The 16,754-nt window shown below is 38.1% G+C and overlaps 1 protein-coding gene across 1 annotated transcript in view; it reads left to right on the top strand.

The window, feature by feature from the left end:
• The first annotated feature begins 3,405 nt into the window (after positions 1–3,405).
• Positions 3,406–16,754, top strand: part of DPP10 (dipeptidyl-peptidase 10 (non-functional)) — a 321,640-nt gene continuing 308,291 nt past the window's right edge. The window contains exons 1-2 of the mRNA XM_005869090.2: positions 3,406–3,480; positions 4,148–4,222. Of these exons, the coding sequence (XP_005869152.1) occupies positions 3,406–3,480; positions 4,148–4,222 (150 nt within the window). The remainder of the gene's footprint in view (positions 3,481–4,147; positions 4,223–16,754) is intronic.

The following is a 16,754-nucleotide window of genomic DNA, read 5'->3' as shown; positions in this document are numbered from 1 at the left end:
CCCCACAGACTAATGTCTACCAAGTTTCAATGTACAGCAAGTTAATGAGAGAGGTCCTGGTCGAGTAGCTCAGTTAGAGCATCCCGATTTGCCTAGGTGGTGGGTTCCATCCCCCGTCAGGGCACCTATAGCTGATTTTAAATAACAGTTAAACTCCCTTTACTGTGTAGCAATTCACATCCTGATATAATAATGTTGAATGAGATGACCTTGAGTTTTCAGTGTCACCCTATATTCCCCACAGACTAATGTTTACCAAGTTTCAATGTACGGCAAGTTAATGAGAGAGGTCCTGGTCAAGTAGCTCAGTTAGAGCATCCCAATTTGCCAAGGTGGTGGGTTCCATCCCCAGTCAGGGCACCTATAAGAATCAGCCAATGAATGCATAAATAAGTGGAAAAACAAGTCAATGTTTCTCTCTCTCTCTCTCTCTTCCTCCACCCCCCTTTCTCTCTCTCTAAAAATCAATTTTCAAAAATAAGTTAATGAAACTCTAAGAATGGTGAAACCTACCACATAAGTGTTGTCATGAGGAGGATTGAGGATTATTGAAAACTGCAAAAATCTAAGCAATTTATAGCCTTATGATAGATGATAGATCCCATGGTAGCTCTATTGTTGCTTTTGTTATTGTCATTGCTCGTGAAATGTTGCTTTTTTTGAGAAAAAATATGAATTATTATATGACTAGTCTGGCCTTCTAAATATCTTATACATGGATTGTACAAAGTGGATGCACATGGAGGGACAAATGTAGGTTTAAAGTTGTTCATATGGAAAATAACATAATAATTAATAAAAATAATACAAGAATAAACTTTGTTTCTCATACAACTGCAAACCTATTTTTGGCCCACCCTGTATATATGCAAAAATCTAAATGTTAGCATTGCCACACCATAGTATTTTCTCCCAGACCACTCAACTCTCTTGTTAACCTGGCTCAGAGATAAACTGTGCTATTTCAACCACAATACTCTGACTCCACCTGGTTGACCTACAATTCCATTCCACTCTGATACTAACTACCTAGACCCAATGCCTACCACACAGAGTAGGGGCTTCTGACTGTCCCCACTTCAGGTAACAGCTTCAAGTCTCCAGTTCCCAGGTTCCCTGCCTTTCAGCGGAACCGGACCACGAATTCCACAGTTCTCTCTTCAGATTTGATAATTCTCTAGACTAACTCACAGAAAGTTGTATGTAGTTGATCCTTGAACCACATGTGGTTAGGGGTGCCAACCCCGACTCAGTGGAACATTCTTGTATAACTTTTGACTCTATAGTAGGTGCTTCACATTAGTGGATTCAACCAAGTGGGGATAGAAAACAGTAATTTTGATCCCCAGGAATCTGCAGGTAAGAAACTATAGCTTTGATTGCAAAAATACCGTTTTCCATCCTGATTGATCCGATCTGCAGATGTTGAACCCAGGGATGAAAAGGGTGAAGTATATTTACTGGGGGGAAAAATCTGCATACAAGTACTAGTATACTGGCATAGTTCAAACCAGTGCTGTTCAATGGTCAGTTGTACTATGATTACTGGGTTACAAAGGACACAAATGATGAGCCAGGTGAAGTAGGGTAGATTCGGCTGTCTCTGTGGAGCTGGGTGTGCCATGCCCCTAGTCCATTGATATGTTTAGTAACAAGGAAGCCTCTTTAAATCTTATCCATCAGAGTTGTTATCCAGGTCTCACTACCTCGGCACCTGATTAAATCATTGACCAAGTGACTGAACATCTCCTGACCTTCCAGCCTCCCTGACCTCCAGGACTGGACATGCTAATCCTCTAATGAGGGATCTGGATTCCCTGATGGCCAGCCCCCATCCAGACACTCTCTAGCCACTCACCTAGCGCCAGAACCTAAAGTCATTCATTAGCATAAACCTGGGATGTTCAAAGAGGATTCGTGATTAACAAAAGACACTCCTATTGCTCAGGAAATTCCAAGTACTTTAGGAGCTCTGTACCCAGAACCTCAAATAATAAGCCAAATATATCTTTTTTATTATTCCATGCAAACTTTCCCAAATACTCAGTAGTCAGAGTTTCTTACCTTGTCCATTGTGTTTTGGGGATTTCTAAATGAGAAAATCTTGACTTCACCCTTTTCTGTTCATCATGGAGCACAGTCTTGTGAAAACTGCCTTGATACAAAGTGTACAAAATTATTAAGATATATATCTCTATTCAAGGGAGGTTGCCTAAAATTATACAGTTTATATTTTTTGTATTTTGTAGGCTTTCGATGCATCAACTCAATTTGCTTGCTTTCTCTTTACTTATTATTATTTTTTTATTCCTTACCGGAGAATATATTTTTCCATTGATTTTTTAGAGAGAGTAGAAGGGGTGAAGGGAGAAAAAGGCAGAGAAAGAGAAAGAGAGAGAGATGTGAGAGAGACAATCGATTGGTTGCCTTCCGCATATGCCCCAACTGGGGTTGGGGATTGAACCTGCAACCAAGGTATGGTGCCCTTGACCAGTAATTGAACCCATGACCCTTTGGTGCACAGGCCGACACTAACCACTGAACAATGCCAGCCAGGGCTGATTGCCTTCTCTTTAGATAGAAAGTTAAATGCAATCTCTACTTAAAATAAAATTATTTCTCCACTTTAAATGTATTTCTCCTTCATTTTATTTTCAACTTTTTCTGAAATCAAGTCTATTCAAAGATAAAATTATAGGCTCAAAATCAATGAAATACTGGGTCATTTTCCATGTATTTTTTGTGTTTTAATCTTTTTCACTCTGGAAGTTTACTTTAAAGAGAATCTGTCTTTAATATGTGTTTTTTTTTCAATGTAAATATACAAAATGTAAGAAAAATACAGTAAAAAAATCATGATACCACATAATGTTACTATTTCTTTTCATTTTGATGAACATACAAATATAAAAGCATTTTGGTTACTTAAGAAGTTCAGTGAGTTTTTGCTTTTTATTTCTTATAATGAAAATATAATATAGTTTTATAGTGATAACATGTAGAAAAGATATGGTAGCAATTATTTTATTAATGAAATGTTTACTATAGCCTCTCTACATTTTCATATGCATCTGTATAATCACACATACATACATGCATGTGCCTGTTTAATGCTGGAATGAGAATGCCTATTTAACAATTTTATGGATTTCACAGAAATGAGGGTTTTTTTTTTAATATGTATATATCCAAATGCACCCTAATCTCTCTGTTATTAAAGACTAGAGGCCCGGTGGACAAAATTCGTGCAACAGGGAATGGGGGGAGGGGGGTCCCTCAGCCCGACCCGCACCCTCTCCAATCTGGGAGCCCTCAGGGGATGGCCTACTGACGGCTTAGGCCCACTCCCTGTCGTTCTCTGCTCTCTGTGGACCTACCTGCCTGTCTGCTTTCTGGCTCGCTGCCATGGCCAGGGGCAAGCAGGGCCCTGCTGTCTGCTCTCTGTGGGGTCCTGCTTGCCCCTCGCCACCACGGCCAGAGGTAAGCAGGACCCTAGTGTCTGCTCTCTGTGAGTGGCAAGCAGGGCCCTGCTGTCTGCTCTCTGGCTCGCCACTGCGGCTAGGGCTAAGCAGGGTGCTGGTGTCTGCTCTCGGCAAGGGGCAAACAGGACTGACAGGACGGGACACTCCAGCAGGGTGCTGGTGTCTGCTCTCGGCAAGGGGCAAACAGGGCTGACAGGACGGGACACTCTAGCAGTGGGGCTGAAGGGACTGGGCGCCGCCATATTGTGGCTATGGGCACTGCCATCTTTGTTGTGGAGTGACAGTTAATTTGCATATTACCCTTTTATTAGATAAGACTAGAGGCTTGGTGCATGAATTTGTGCACAGGTGGGGTCCCCTGGCCAGTCAGAGGGAGGGACTGTGGGAGGTTGGCCGGCCAGCCCCCCCCCCCAATCAGGGACAATTGGGGGGGCCTGCTGACCCGGGGGAGGGGCCACAAGAGGTTGGCTGGCCAGGTGAGGGACTGTGGGAGGTTGGCTGGCCACAGGAGGTTGGCTGTGGGGAGCGCACTGACCTCCAGGGGGCTGCTCCTGTGTTGAGCGCCTGCCCCCTGGTGGTCAGTGCATGTCATAGCGACTGGTCGTTTGGTTGTTTGGTCGCTTAGGCTTTTATATATATAGATAATTGTTTTGTTTTGTTTATAGGGAACCTTCAAAGCATCAAGACATTCAGTTTCACCAGATTTGAAATATGTTCTTCTGGCATATGATGTCAAACAGGTAAAGAAGTGATCTCCTTTGTTAAACTTTTCCTTTTGATGCAATCAGTTGGTGTTTATAGTTTTCCTTGGTTATCTACTCATCTAGAGAAAGCTTGGCTTATCTATAACTGCAGGTATCACTGATGACCAGTATTGAACAAGAGAAGTTCTTAGGCAATGTCCTTCCACATCTGACTAGCAAGTACCTGGTGCAGTGGTCCTCCAAGTCCATCTCTTTCAGAGGGGAGTGCTTCAGGTTAGCTGTTCTGACAATGGGAGAACATTGACCTTTTCAGGATAGCTTTACTCTGTACTTGAGTGTTTCATGTGTGTATACACTAGGGAATTTTCTTAATGGCTGTGCCCTGAATGGCAGTGTGGATAGTGGGAAGGGACTGGTGAGAACATTTATTTAAGTTAATGGTGAATGTGTTTTTTGGTGGTATTTAAGCATAAGCCTTATGATTGTAAAAAGTTCTGAAAGTGGGGCAAGCCAAGAAATTAATTCTGAAGAAATAAAATATTCTAATTGCAATTGGGGTTTTATGATTCCATGTCAGCTCCACAGCACAATTAGAGCAGTACTATGGTTGAGTATTTAGTACTTAGATGTAATTCTCACTGTTAAAAAGCAAAGTAAATGTTAAAAAGCCAGTTCAGCAGATTAGTTTCTGTGGAAAATAAGTGATTGGAAATCATTCAAGAAAGTTTTATGTGCTTTAGGACAGACAATAAAAATTTATAGACTTAAGGCAGAAAGCCTCATATAATGCATTGAAAGCTTTTGAGCACATAAAATGTCACAGTTCAGAGGACCTTCTGTTTGATGGTTTTAGTTGTTTGAATTACACATGTGCTATATTTTTAATGAGTTTATGTTTTTATTTAAAATAAGCAATTTACACTGAAAAAAAAGAGTAGAGGAGGTTGCAATCAAAGACATTTTTATTCTATGATGTATCCTGGCCTTTTTACCTCAAATTTTGCTTTGTTATCTCTATTTAATTACATTTTTGAAAACCACATGTAACAGTAGAAAAAATACTTGATTTTTGTAAATAAAAATATACAACACCCCCAACTTTTTAAAAATAATACTATTTTTAAACAATTTTAACTGAAAAGTGTTATATTAAACTGATAATAAATATATTTTTGTGTGTTTTTTAATCAGGTCTCAGTAGCTACAGAACTTAAGGCTAAGTGGCATTGGCAGAGGGATTGACACATAAATCAATAAAATGGAATAATGAATCCAGAAATAGTCCCATACAAATAAGCCTAACTGATTTCTGATAAATGTGCAAAAGCAATTTAATGGGAGGAAGACAGTCTTTTCCACAAATGGTTCTGGGGCAATTGGACTTCCATAGGCAAACCATACAAAAATACACTGACCTAAGTCTTACACTATGTAAAAACTCATTTATGGATTTAAATGTAGAAATGTCAATCAATAAAACTTTTAAGGAAACCCTAGTAGAAAATCTTTAGGATCTATGGCTATAGAAATAGTTCTCACACTATATCAAATTTATAGTGTATACAAAGAAAAAAAGCTTTGTTCTGTGAAAGATGTTGTTATGAAGATCCTATATAATAAAAGCCTAATATGCTAAGTGCCCAGTTGACCAGTTAGCAGTTCAACCAATCAAAACTTAATATGCTAATGATATGCTAAGGTTACTCAACTGCTTGCTATCATGTGCACTGACCACCAGGGGGCAGAAGCTCCGATCAGTAGGTTAGCTTGCTACTGGAGTCTGGCTGATTGGGACCGATCAAGATGGGCCAACCCCCCCCATGGAGTCCTCCTGCAGTCCTTCCCCTGCTGGCCAACCTCCTGCATCCCTCCCTGGCCCTGATCGTGCACTGGTGGGGTCCCTCGGCCTGGCCTGCACCTTCTCACAATCTGGGACCCCTCAGGGAATATCAGAGAGCCGATTTCAGCCCGATCCCGCAGTCCAGGCTGAGGGACCCCACTGGTGCACGAATTTGTGCACTGGGTCTCTAGTTAAAATGTAAGGTACAGACTGGAATAGAATACTTGCAATTCAGATATTCAACAAAGGACTAATACCTAGAATATATCAAATTATCAAACGCAAGAATTACAAATATATATACACACACACACACACACACACACACACAATCAGAAAACGGGCAAAGACATGAGACATTTCATTGAAGAGGACATACAGATGCAAATAAGAACATAAAAATGCAGTTAACATCTTTAGCCATTAAATAAATGCAAATTAAAACAAGAAGGGTTGCCATTACCCTCATATCAGAATGGCTAAAATAAAATAAAAATGATTACACCAAATGATGACCAGCATTCAGGGAAACTGGATCAATCATACATTGCTGTTGGGAATGTAATAATGGTAGGGCTGCTCTGGAATATAATGTATAAAATTAGGTTAACTTTGAATACTTGAGCAAAATATGTCAAGATTATATGAGAATATAATTAATGCCAAAAATGTAAATTAATATATTAAGAAAATCTAAATATTGGCTATCTCTCTTTTTTGTGTTTTTTTGTTTGTTTAATTTCAGGAAAAATAGTTTATGATAATCAGTACTGGATTATTTTAATAAGAAAAAATGATCAAACTAAATTTCACAATCTTATTTCACTTCATTTATTACTCATTCTATGTATTCATCAACTGTTAGGTGTACACTACTGGAATAGACATTGTGTAAGTTTGTGTGTGTGTGTGTGTGTGTGTGTGTGTGTGTGTGTGAATCAGCTCATTTAAGAAATATAGACTCAGGTAGAAGTAATATGACCAAACGTATCTACCACATACAAGGTTGGAGAGGGAAGTATATGCTAGAGTCTAGACTTTGAAGGTCAAATGAGGACAGATGAAAGAAAAACATTCCAGGTGTGAAGATAACATGGGACTTCATGGGAGGAGCCTTGTCTTTGAGGGATAGGAGTCAATTCAGACTTATCCACAGGTTGACCATTTGGGCTTAATAAATCTTTTAGGCCCAAATTAGAGAAGAACTTGAAATTTCATTCTATTCTATACAGTTTATACTAAGGCAGCAATTGGGATTATTGACAGTTTTAGAGTAATTAAATGTCATGCTTACCTTGTGTGTGTGTGTGAGTGTCTGTGTGTGTGTATCCACGTGCACATGTGTATAATGCCCATTAACAAAGATGGAAATAAACAATCACACAAAATCCAACCACCCAAACACATCCTCTAAAAGTATTTTGGTGTGTTTAATTCCTTTTATCCCCTTTATACATAAAAGTGGGGAAACAGGAGCTACCATATATACTATACATTGTTTTAGGTGCATGCTATTATCCTGATTTCAGAAAGGAGAAAAGTTAATCTCCTTGAAAAACTGGAAAATGCAGGATCAGACAGATTTAGAAATTTATCCAAGGTCTTTCAAGTAGGAAATAATAGCTGCACCCTAGCAAATTGGCTTTGTAAGATGATTTGTCTTTATCTTCATTACAAGGCAAATGAGCTGAACTAGAAAAGCTCAAATAAAGGCTGGATTCCAACTTGCAGATAGTCTACTGGTGGTGATGGTGCTTACACCTGGCTGCCTCTGCTGAGTAGTCTTAGTGACGGGCGGGAATCTCTCTGACAGTTCAGTTCTTTTATGCCCAGTCTCCTTCTCACGGTTGCAGTGCTTGTCTGACCCTTGTAGCATCTCAGTTGGTGACTCTGTTTACACAGAAACAGAATCTGAAGCAAAGCAAGCAGAAACCTTTAGGTGCATGCCCCTGAAATACTGGAGAAAGGAGCAGGAAATCAGATCATCTTTAACATTTCCCTATGTTTTTTAAATGTTAAATTTGCATGATCAAAGGTCAAATAAATAGAAAAAAATAAGTTCTACTTCTTATATCCAGATTGTTGAGATTATTCAACTCTTTTTTTTAGGATGTAACAAATATTTAAGAGAAATATTTATAAAATAAACACTATATTATTTGACCAAGAAAAGAAGATCCACTCAGTGTTTTTTTTCTCTCTGGCTTGTGACCATCAATATGAAGACTGATTAATATAGCTCAGCAGGAGTTTTCCTGCCTGAATCCTCACATCTGCACTCTTGACTAAAAAATGAAGGAAGGATGAATGATAGGTCCTGGAGAGAAAGACATGATATCACTTATATGTGGATTTTAAAAGCCAAACTCTTGAAAATAGAGAATAAAATGGGGATACCAGGGTATGGCAGGTGGGGGGACAGGACAGATGCTTTTTAGGGTTCAAACTTAGAACAAGTAATAAATAAGCCCTAGAGATATAACACAGAGCACAATAAACTTAGACAACAGTATTGACACTAATAAAAGAAAGATGCAAATTGATTATACCTTTGTGACGCCAACCAGCCAATTAAGAATGACCATGCAAATGAACCCAACAAAGATGGTGGGCTAATTTGCATATGCAGGCGCTGAGCAGCCGGGGGCGGGGCAGGATGCTTGCATTGTCGCCATGGCGACGATATAGGTATTCCACACTGCCCCAGCCTCTGGGCAGCGTGGGAAGGCGGGAAGGCGGTGCCGGCAGCCAGGGGAAGGAAGGCCCATTCTTGCACAAATCTTCGTGCATCGGGCTTCTAGTTGTATTATAATTATCAAACTTGATGGACTAGAACTTAATTATTCCAACTACTTAAAGGAAAGGATAATTATGTAACATGGTAGAGGTGCTAATTATCCTTACAATGGCAATCACGTTACAGTATATAAACATATCAAATTAACAGGTGGAACACCTTAAATTTACACAGTGTTAAATATCAAATATATTTCAATTAAAAAAAGAGTTCTGGGCATGGAGGTGTAATGTGCTTATATTATTTCTTGTTTGAGAGACTGTCACAGCCCACTAGCAGTTTTCCTTCAATCACTCCCATGCCTTTTAATCAGTGCCCACACTCAGGCTAAACTGATCTTTATGAAAAGAAATCCGATTGTCATTCTCTGTTTAAATCTCCCCAAGACTTTCTGGGATAGAGATCAAAAGTCCTAACACAACCTACAAGGCCGTGCCTGTCTTCCCAGCCTCACCTCCCATGACTCCCCAGTTGCTTTCAGCATTTTGGGGTTTCCTACAGTCCCTGGAAACACCATGTCCCCTCTCACTATGGGGCTTTCACTACTGAAGAAAATCTTGCCCCATCGCCTCACCTTCATAGAGATAACTTGTTCTTACTCTTCAGATGTCAACATAATCATACTTTTCCTCAAATGCCAGAGCCATTCCAGACTTCTCTGACTCAGTGAAAACTGCTATCCTAAGTTTCATGGTCCTCTCCATCCCCTTTATAAAGTTTATCACAGCTACAATTGTCTGACACAATACCTAGCACAGTGTTACTAAAAACAACAACAACAACAACAACAACGAAACCTTAATATATGAATTAATAAACCAGAACCTCTAGCAAACTTTTCTTAAAGTTCTGGGTAAAAGTAAGTGGCCATTTTCTATGCTTTCTTAGCATATGGTTTATATTTTCATCTTAATGTCTTTGTCATTATATCCAGCATATCCATTTATGAGTAGATCCCCTTGACTAAACAATAAGACCCTTAAAGTCAACAACTTGACTTCATTTATATTAATGCCCAAAGAGTTTTGTTTATTGTTTTGTTTTTACAGCAAATGGAACATAGTAAACAGGCAAAGTTGGTGGAAATAAAGCATTGATTCTCAATCTTAGCTGAACATGAGAATCACCTGGAGAACTTAAAAATCATTAATGCTTAGGTCCCACCCTGGAGACATCCTGATTTAACTGGTCTGGGAAACAGCCCAAAGATGGGCATTTTAAAACTCCCCAGGAGGTTGCAATGTGCAGCAAGGTTTGAAGGCCTCTGAATTTAAGTGAACTGGTCAATTCCACCTACTGAAGACTTTCCAGACTCCAAACAAGGGAAGGGCCCAGAGATAAAAATAAACATGCATACCAGTTTTTTTTTTTCATATTGCACCGATTTTGTGCCAAAGTATTTACTTGTATCCACTTATTTCTTGCAATTTCTCTTCAGAGTAGTTGATATCATTTTTATTTCTAGTAGAAATACAAAGGTGATTCCCAAACTTAACTAATATGACTGCATTTTTTTTTCTTTCCTGGAATAGCAGTTCTCAATGTATGTTCCCAGAAGACAGCATCAGGGTCACCTAGCAGCTGTTGGCAATGCAAATTCGGCTCAGAGCCACTGAACCAGAAACTCTAGGGTGGGGCCCACACTCTGTGTCTAACTTGGCCTCCAGGGGATGCTGATGAATGCTTACGTTTGAGAATCACATCTGTTTAGAGGGTCCTATTTCTCAAAATCCAAAGTATTGCACCTGAGAAAATATCTAATTAGCCAGAAGTTACCCATGTACATGACAACAGTTTAGGAAAAAATAACATTTACAACAGATGATCTATTAATTTTTTCTTTAGTATTTTAAAATTGATCCTGGTTGTAATGTCTAACTGTTCCTTTCTGGACTTGGACACTGGTCTGGCCTCATTTGCCTTTCCGGTTGGTGCTTATTCTGGCATGTTATAAGTACATGTGGCGTAGTGGGGAGTGCATGGGATTTGGAGCAAAATATGTGAGTTTATATTTAAGCTATTCATACTTAATTTTATGGTTGGAATGTTGCACATGCACATATTATGAGGATAGCCCGATGAATATTTACAAACTCAGCACATCCCTGTAATCATCAGCCAGGTCAAGACGCAAAACATTACTGTGCTCCTTGCCAGTCACTACCCAGCACAAGGGATACCACTGTTCAAGCTTCTAATAACTTAGATTACTTTAGTCTGTTTATCTACTAGATAGATGATAGATAGATAGATAGATAGATAGATAGATGATAGATAGACAATAGATAAATACATACAGTATATATTATTTTATGTGTCTTCTTATATTCAGCTTAAGTTTGGGAATATATACACATCATTCAATAGTTGGATATCACTTCTTAGTCTTTTGGCTAAGATCAAGTGTAGTATCTGTTCTTATCAGTTCAGTAGTTGGATAGTCCCATATTCTTTCCCCTATTTTATGGTAATCTACTACCTATATTATAGTTTATTCATTCTGCTCCTGATTGGACTATGAAATGTGTATATTTATATGAATAATAGATTTTTTATCTAATTCTCCCTTTCTTATCCATTGCCCTGTTTCTCCTCTGGCATGTATTTTAATAAGGGGCTGTAGTAGAGGGAACAAACCTCTGCTGAGTATTCAAATCATGCTTTTTCTGTGGAAAGAGTGTTTGTCAACTTAAACCTCCCAAAGTCCATGCTCCCTTGCCAGTGACATCATTTGTTGCCCAGGCAGGAGACTTAGAGATGCTCTAACATAAGAGCCCCACTCCAAGTTGCAGAGCTGGGACACAGCCCATCTTTCTAGTCAACATCCCAAGTCTTTGGATCTTACTGCCATTTTGAAAAAGCTTTTACATGTCTTTGAGGAATTACTCTGTACTCTGGTATAATTATTTTTCTATTCATTTCAAATAATATCAATTGTATTCTAATTTACTAACTACAAGATAAATAGAATTTATATGGCATATTATTATTTGCAACACTCAGATAGCATGCATTATACTTCTCCAGACTTATACATTTTATTTTTATATCTGCTTCTTAGAAGTTGTTTCTCAAAAATAGCAAACTAAATTATTGTAGAGCACATTGCAATGCCATAAATTCAAAAATATTCTTAGATGATTAAAGTATGTTTCAAATATGAGGAAATCTAGATGTTATAAATCTTGATGATCAGAATATTTGTGGTTGAGAATTGTAAACTAGTATTTGACATTTCCCATATCAGAAAAAATATTTTTCTGTTATTTTTGAATCATGTTAAGTCATAAATAGTATTTATTATTGAAATCCAGTTTGCTTTATGTATTATCCCAATATGTTTGAAATTATTGGTCCATCGAAATTATTTAACAATTGCATTTTTAATCCATCCTTGAAAAGGCAATTGTATATATATATATATTTATTTAGAAAAGAACAGAAAAATTTTAAAAACTCTTTAAAATAATACTCATTTATATTTTTTATTATTTGATTTAACAATGCACATTAAATGGACTAATGAATAGTTTAATTAACTATTTATTTCACATTGTAAACTGCCTTCTTATGTCTTATGCTTGGGATCAGACACTTTAATTAAAGTAACTATTGTTTTGGCATAATTAGAACTGTCCTTTATCTATAATGGGGCATAAATCTTCAGGAGAATAGGCTCTTTCTGAAAAGAAAAGTAAAATGGAATGACTTTTTGAAGTCCCTCTGGAAGGACTGGATCAGTTGTACGTGTGCTGGAGTGGCATATGGGTGCCCGTCCACCAGAGCTGATGCTCTGCAAAAGCACAGTGTTGATATTCTCCAGAGCTAGATGTGTTCATTTCTATTTTTTTTAATTCTTTGTTGTTGAAAGTTTTACATATGTCTCCTTTTTCCCCCATCGACATCTCCCCGCCTGCTCCTGCCCCCAACACATGCCCCCACCCCCCTATTTTCTGTGTCCATTGGTCATGCTCATATGCATGGATACAAGTCCTTTGGTTGATCTCTTACCCGCCATCCACCTTCCCCTACCTTCCCTCTGAGGTTTGACGGTCTGTACATAGAAGCATGGAAAGGAACGTTCATTTCAATTATGTTCCTACTGGTCTGGAGCTCTGTAGATGAGACCCTCTCTATGATAAATATCTATTTTAACTAAGAAGAAATCACTGTACAATAAATCCTGCATACACTGCTGCCTGAAGTAGTAACTCTTCTCTAGTGAATTATCTAATTAATTTCTGGGTCTTAATACTTCAGTGCTTTACAATTACAGACACATATTTAAGAAGTCTGTGGGCGTAGAGGTTCTGGTCATGGGATTGTCTAAGCTATTAAGATTCATATACTTGGGCACACTGATATTTCAAATAATCTTATTAATAATAAACTCAGAGAAACGGCACCGTAAAAAAGGGACTGTATTCAAATATATGGAACTTGAAGTTGACTCTAAGAGCCTCCTGCCTTCCAGGGACCATAAAATGCACTTTCTATGTTCTGTTGTAGCTGCTGTTGCTAAACTGCCTTCCTAGTTACCCTCCTTCTAACTGAAGAGGGGTAATAACGCATGAAAAAGATATTAATATCCTTTTGGGAATAGTTTTCTTTGTTAAAGCAGAACAATCCTAGGAGGGGGAAAAAGAAGACAGGAAAGAAAACTTAAGTTTTGGAAGATTGTATTTTACAACTTTCCCTTTTTGTAGTAGCTATTAATATATTTACCTGTTTATTGCTATTTTATCCACATGGCATTTATTTTATTTTGATTTTGAAAATAATATGTTTACTATAGAGAATCTGAAAATACTGAAAAAATGAAGATAATTAAAATGCCTGTATTTATCTTTTAGAGGAAAACCACTATTAATATATTGATTTATCTCATTTGAGTCTTGTTCGTGTCATAGGAATGTGTATATTCTTTTCCATTTATAGACAGAACCATTAGAATACTTGGAGAAACACTGTATTAGCAAAATACTGTCCAATTGAGCATTAAGGTGTTGTTCTGGTAACCTAATACTGTGTGTAATTACTTCATAACTTAGTAGCATAAACAGTAACTTATACTCATGGACTCTGTGTCAGGAGTTCTGGAAGGGCTGTGCTACACTGGTCCTACCTGTGTCCTTACACCTTTGCTTTCAGATGTTGCCCTGATGGAAGCTGGATTATCTGCCTCGGGGGTGGCTCACGACTGGGCTGGCAAGTTAATCCTGGCTGTTGATTGACGGCCTCAGGTCTTCTCCAGGTGGACCCCTCCCACGGGGCTACCAGATGTCCTCATGGCCCAGCGGCTGGATTCTCCCAGAGTGGGTGACACAAGGCAGCAGGTGGAGTCTGCTATGCCTTTTTTGACCTAGACTTTGGACTCATAAATCTTCACTGCTGCTATATGCTTATCACCCGGGGGTAGCTGGGATAACAGGAGGGAGGGGAGCACACTAGGCCAGGAAAACCAGGAGGTGAGAGTCATTGGCTGCCACAGATCCTGTGATGAAGGAATTGAATTGCATGAAGGCTTGGCACAGTACGTCGTGAAAACATGGTGGTATTAGGAGGAGATTACATGTGAATGCTGGTGAAGTTGGGTGGTTTTAAAGCTGGGTAACTACCCGGTGATTGATTAATACTATGTGTGAGAGCCTCTTTCAGTATGTCACAAGCCTGTATTATTTTCATGGTCCTTTCCTGTTCAATGTGAATAAAGCTGTTTTAAATCAATCAATCAATCAATCCATCAATCAATCCCTATAAAAGTTTTGAGTGAGTAAGCTGGACTGAAGAGTTGAATTAGCAGACTACAGAAGCAAAATTACAGATGATCTAGAGATGGGAATGCTGGTCCAAGTCAACACATGTGTTTTATAAAAAAATGTGGTTCTTAAAATGTAGGATGAGGGAAAGTAACTGACATGCCAACTTGGGTATTTTATTGACCATAAACTCAGTATAAAGTTAGTCTGGCAGGAATTTTAAAAGCACTGATATGTTTTTAGGCTGATTTATAAAATTAAACTTTCTAGAACTGTGCTGTCCTGTATGGTAGCCACTGGCCACACATGGCTACTGAACACTTGGAATATGGTTAGTTTAAATTGAGTTTTGCAGTAAGTGTAAATATACACACTCCAGATTTTGAAAGCTTAGTAAAAAAGTAAAATATTAATAATGAATTATAAATATAACATGTTGACATAATGTTCATGTACATTCCATTAAGTAAAATATGTTAGTCATTGATTTCACCTGTTTTTATTTTTCATTAATATGTGTACAAAAAAATTAAACCTACATGTGTAGGCCTAACCTTAGGTTTCTGTTGCTGGTGCTGCTCTAGGACACTGGAGGCTCATAACCCGGGACTCTAAGTCCCAACTGGAGAACACCTGGGTCCTGTACCCAACTGAAGACTTGTATAGAAGACAACAATAATTTTCAAAAATTTAGAAATGACAATGAATGAATTAGATATGTAGTTGTGGGATGAGAAATTTGGAAAAATATGGGGTGAGTGATAGTTATGTTAGTATTGCAGATAGAAATTAGATGTGTTTCTCAATCCAAAACTAAGGCCAATGATGTTCAATGGCATCAGGAAGGTGGATTTGGGTTTAGCATGAAGAAGACTTCTCTAACAATGGCTTGTTCAATAATTCAGAGCCAGTGTGGGAGGCAGCAGCTACTTCCTTTAGAAATTTCCAAAAGGTGAATGGATAACTGTTCATTAGAAGCATTGTACAAAAAATTTTGCGTGGGCAAACTGTGTTGGGGTAGTGAAATTTCAAAGCCTTTCTTTCATCCAAGAAAGATAACAGTTTTCTCTCTGAAATACATCATACCATAAACACGGGAAGAAAGAGATGTGTGACTCTCCAACTAATGTGTCAAGTTTGATATCTTGCAGAATATACAGTCTCTGACTCCTTTCCCTGGAGATTTTAAACAAAAGCAGTAGAGTTGCTTTATTTAGTCACATATATTGTGAATAGGATCAAATACAGGCTAACTTTTCAATAAAACAATAATAATTCTTACTGAAATAGAAAACTTCAAGTAGAAACAAGCCAACAATCAGAATATGCACACCTAATAAGAAAGCCAGTAGTAGTGTTTTCTGGTTATTCCAAGAAATAAGGTATGCTTTCTAATTGGAATTTTCTCTAATTAACTTTTAGTTGTTATTATGTTGCCTATTTAAAAAAGAAAAACAGTTAAACCTTGTGTGTTGGTAATTAAGCAGTTCAAAGGTGGTGTAATTAGCCAAATGGAAAGAACCTCCGCATTTCTGAGGAAAGAAGTGGTAGAGAATGGAATTACAGTCATGAAGCTACCACTGTTTAAAAGATCTCAGCCAGAAAATGACCGAGGCTCATGGTAAAAACATCAAGGCTTCATTTTAAAGAGCTAGAGTTGTGTTTACATAAGAGATTTAATCCAGTATACCTGAAACATAATGGAATATTACACAATTGTACTTCATTTTACTTATTTATACTTAATTTACATTTTTACCCAGTTTTCTACCCTTGTACCTTAGAGATCACTTAAGACTCTAACTGGAGCTTAGTCTGTGTGGCGTCCCCAACACCAAGAACCAAGGAGGTGCCCACTATTGTCATTTTATTTTTTTCAACAAGTGAATGATTGGGGGAGGTAGAAGACAAAGCGTCGTGGCTCAGGGACAAAGGACACATTCCCTGCTTTTTAAAAATTTGTATTTTTTACTTTTTGTTCAATTACAGTTGACATTTTATACTATTTTATGTTAGTTTCATGTGTACAGTATAGTGGTTAGACAATCATGTATTTTACAAAGTGTTCCCCTTGATAATTCTAGTACTCACCTGGCACTGTACATAATTATTACAATACTAGAGGCCCAGTGAACGAAACTCATACACTCAGGACCCCCCCCCCCCACTCAG

This window comes from Myotis brandtii, unplaced genomic scaffold (genome assembly GCF_000412655.1).
Source record: "Myotis brandtii unplaced genomic scaffold, ASM41265v1 scaffold288, whole genome shotgun sequence".
NCBI classification, from domain to species: domain Eukaryota; kingdom Metazoa; phylum Chordata; class Mammalia; order Chiroptera; family Vespertilionidae; genus Myotis; species Myotis brandtii.
This window is presented reverse-complemented; position numbering and strand designations above follow the sequence as displayed.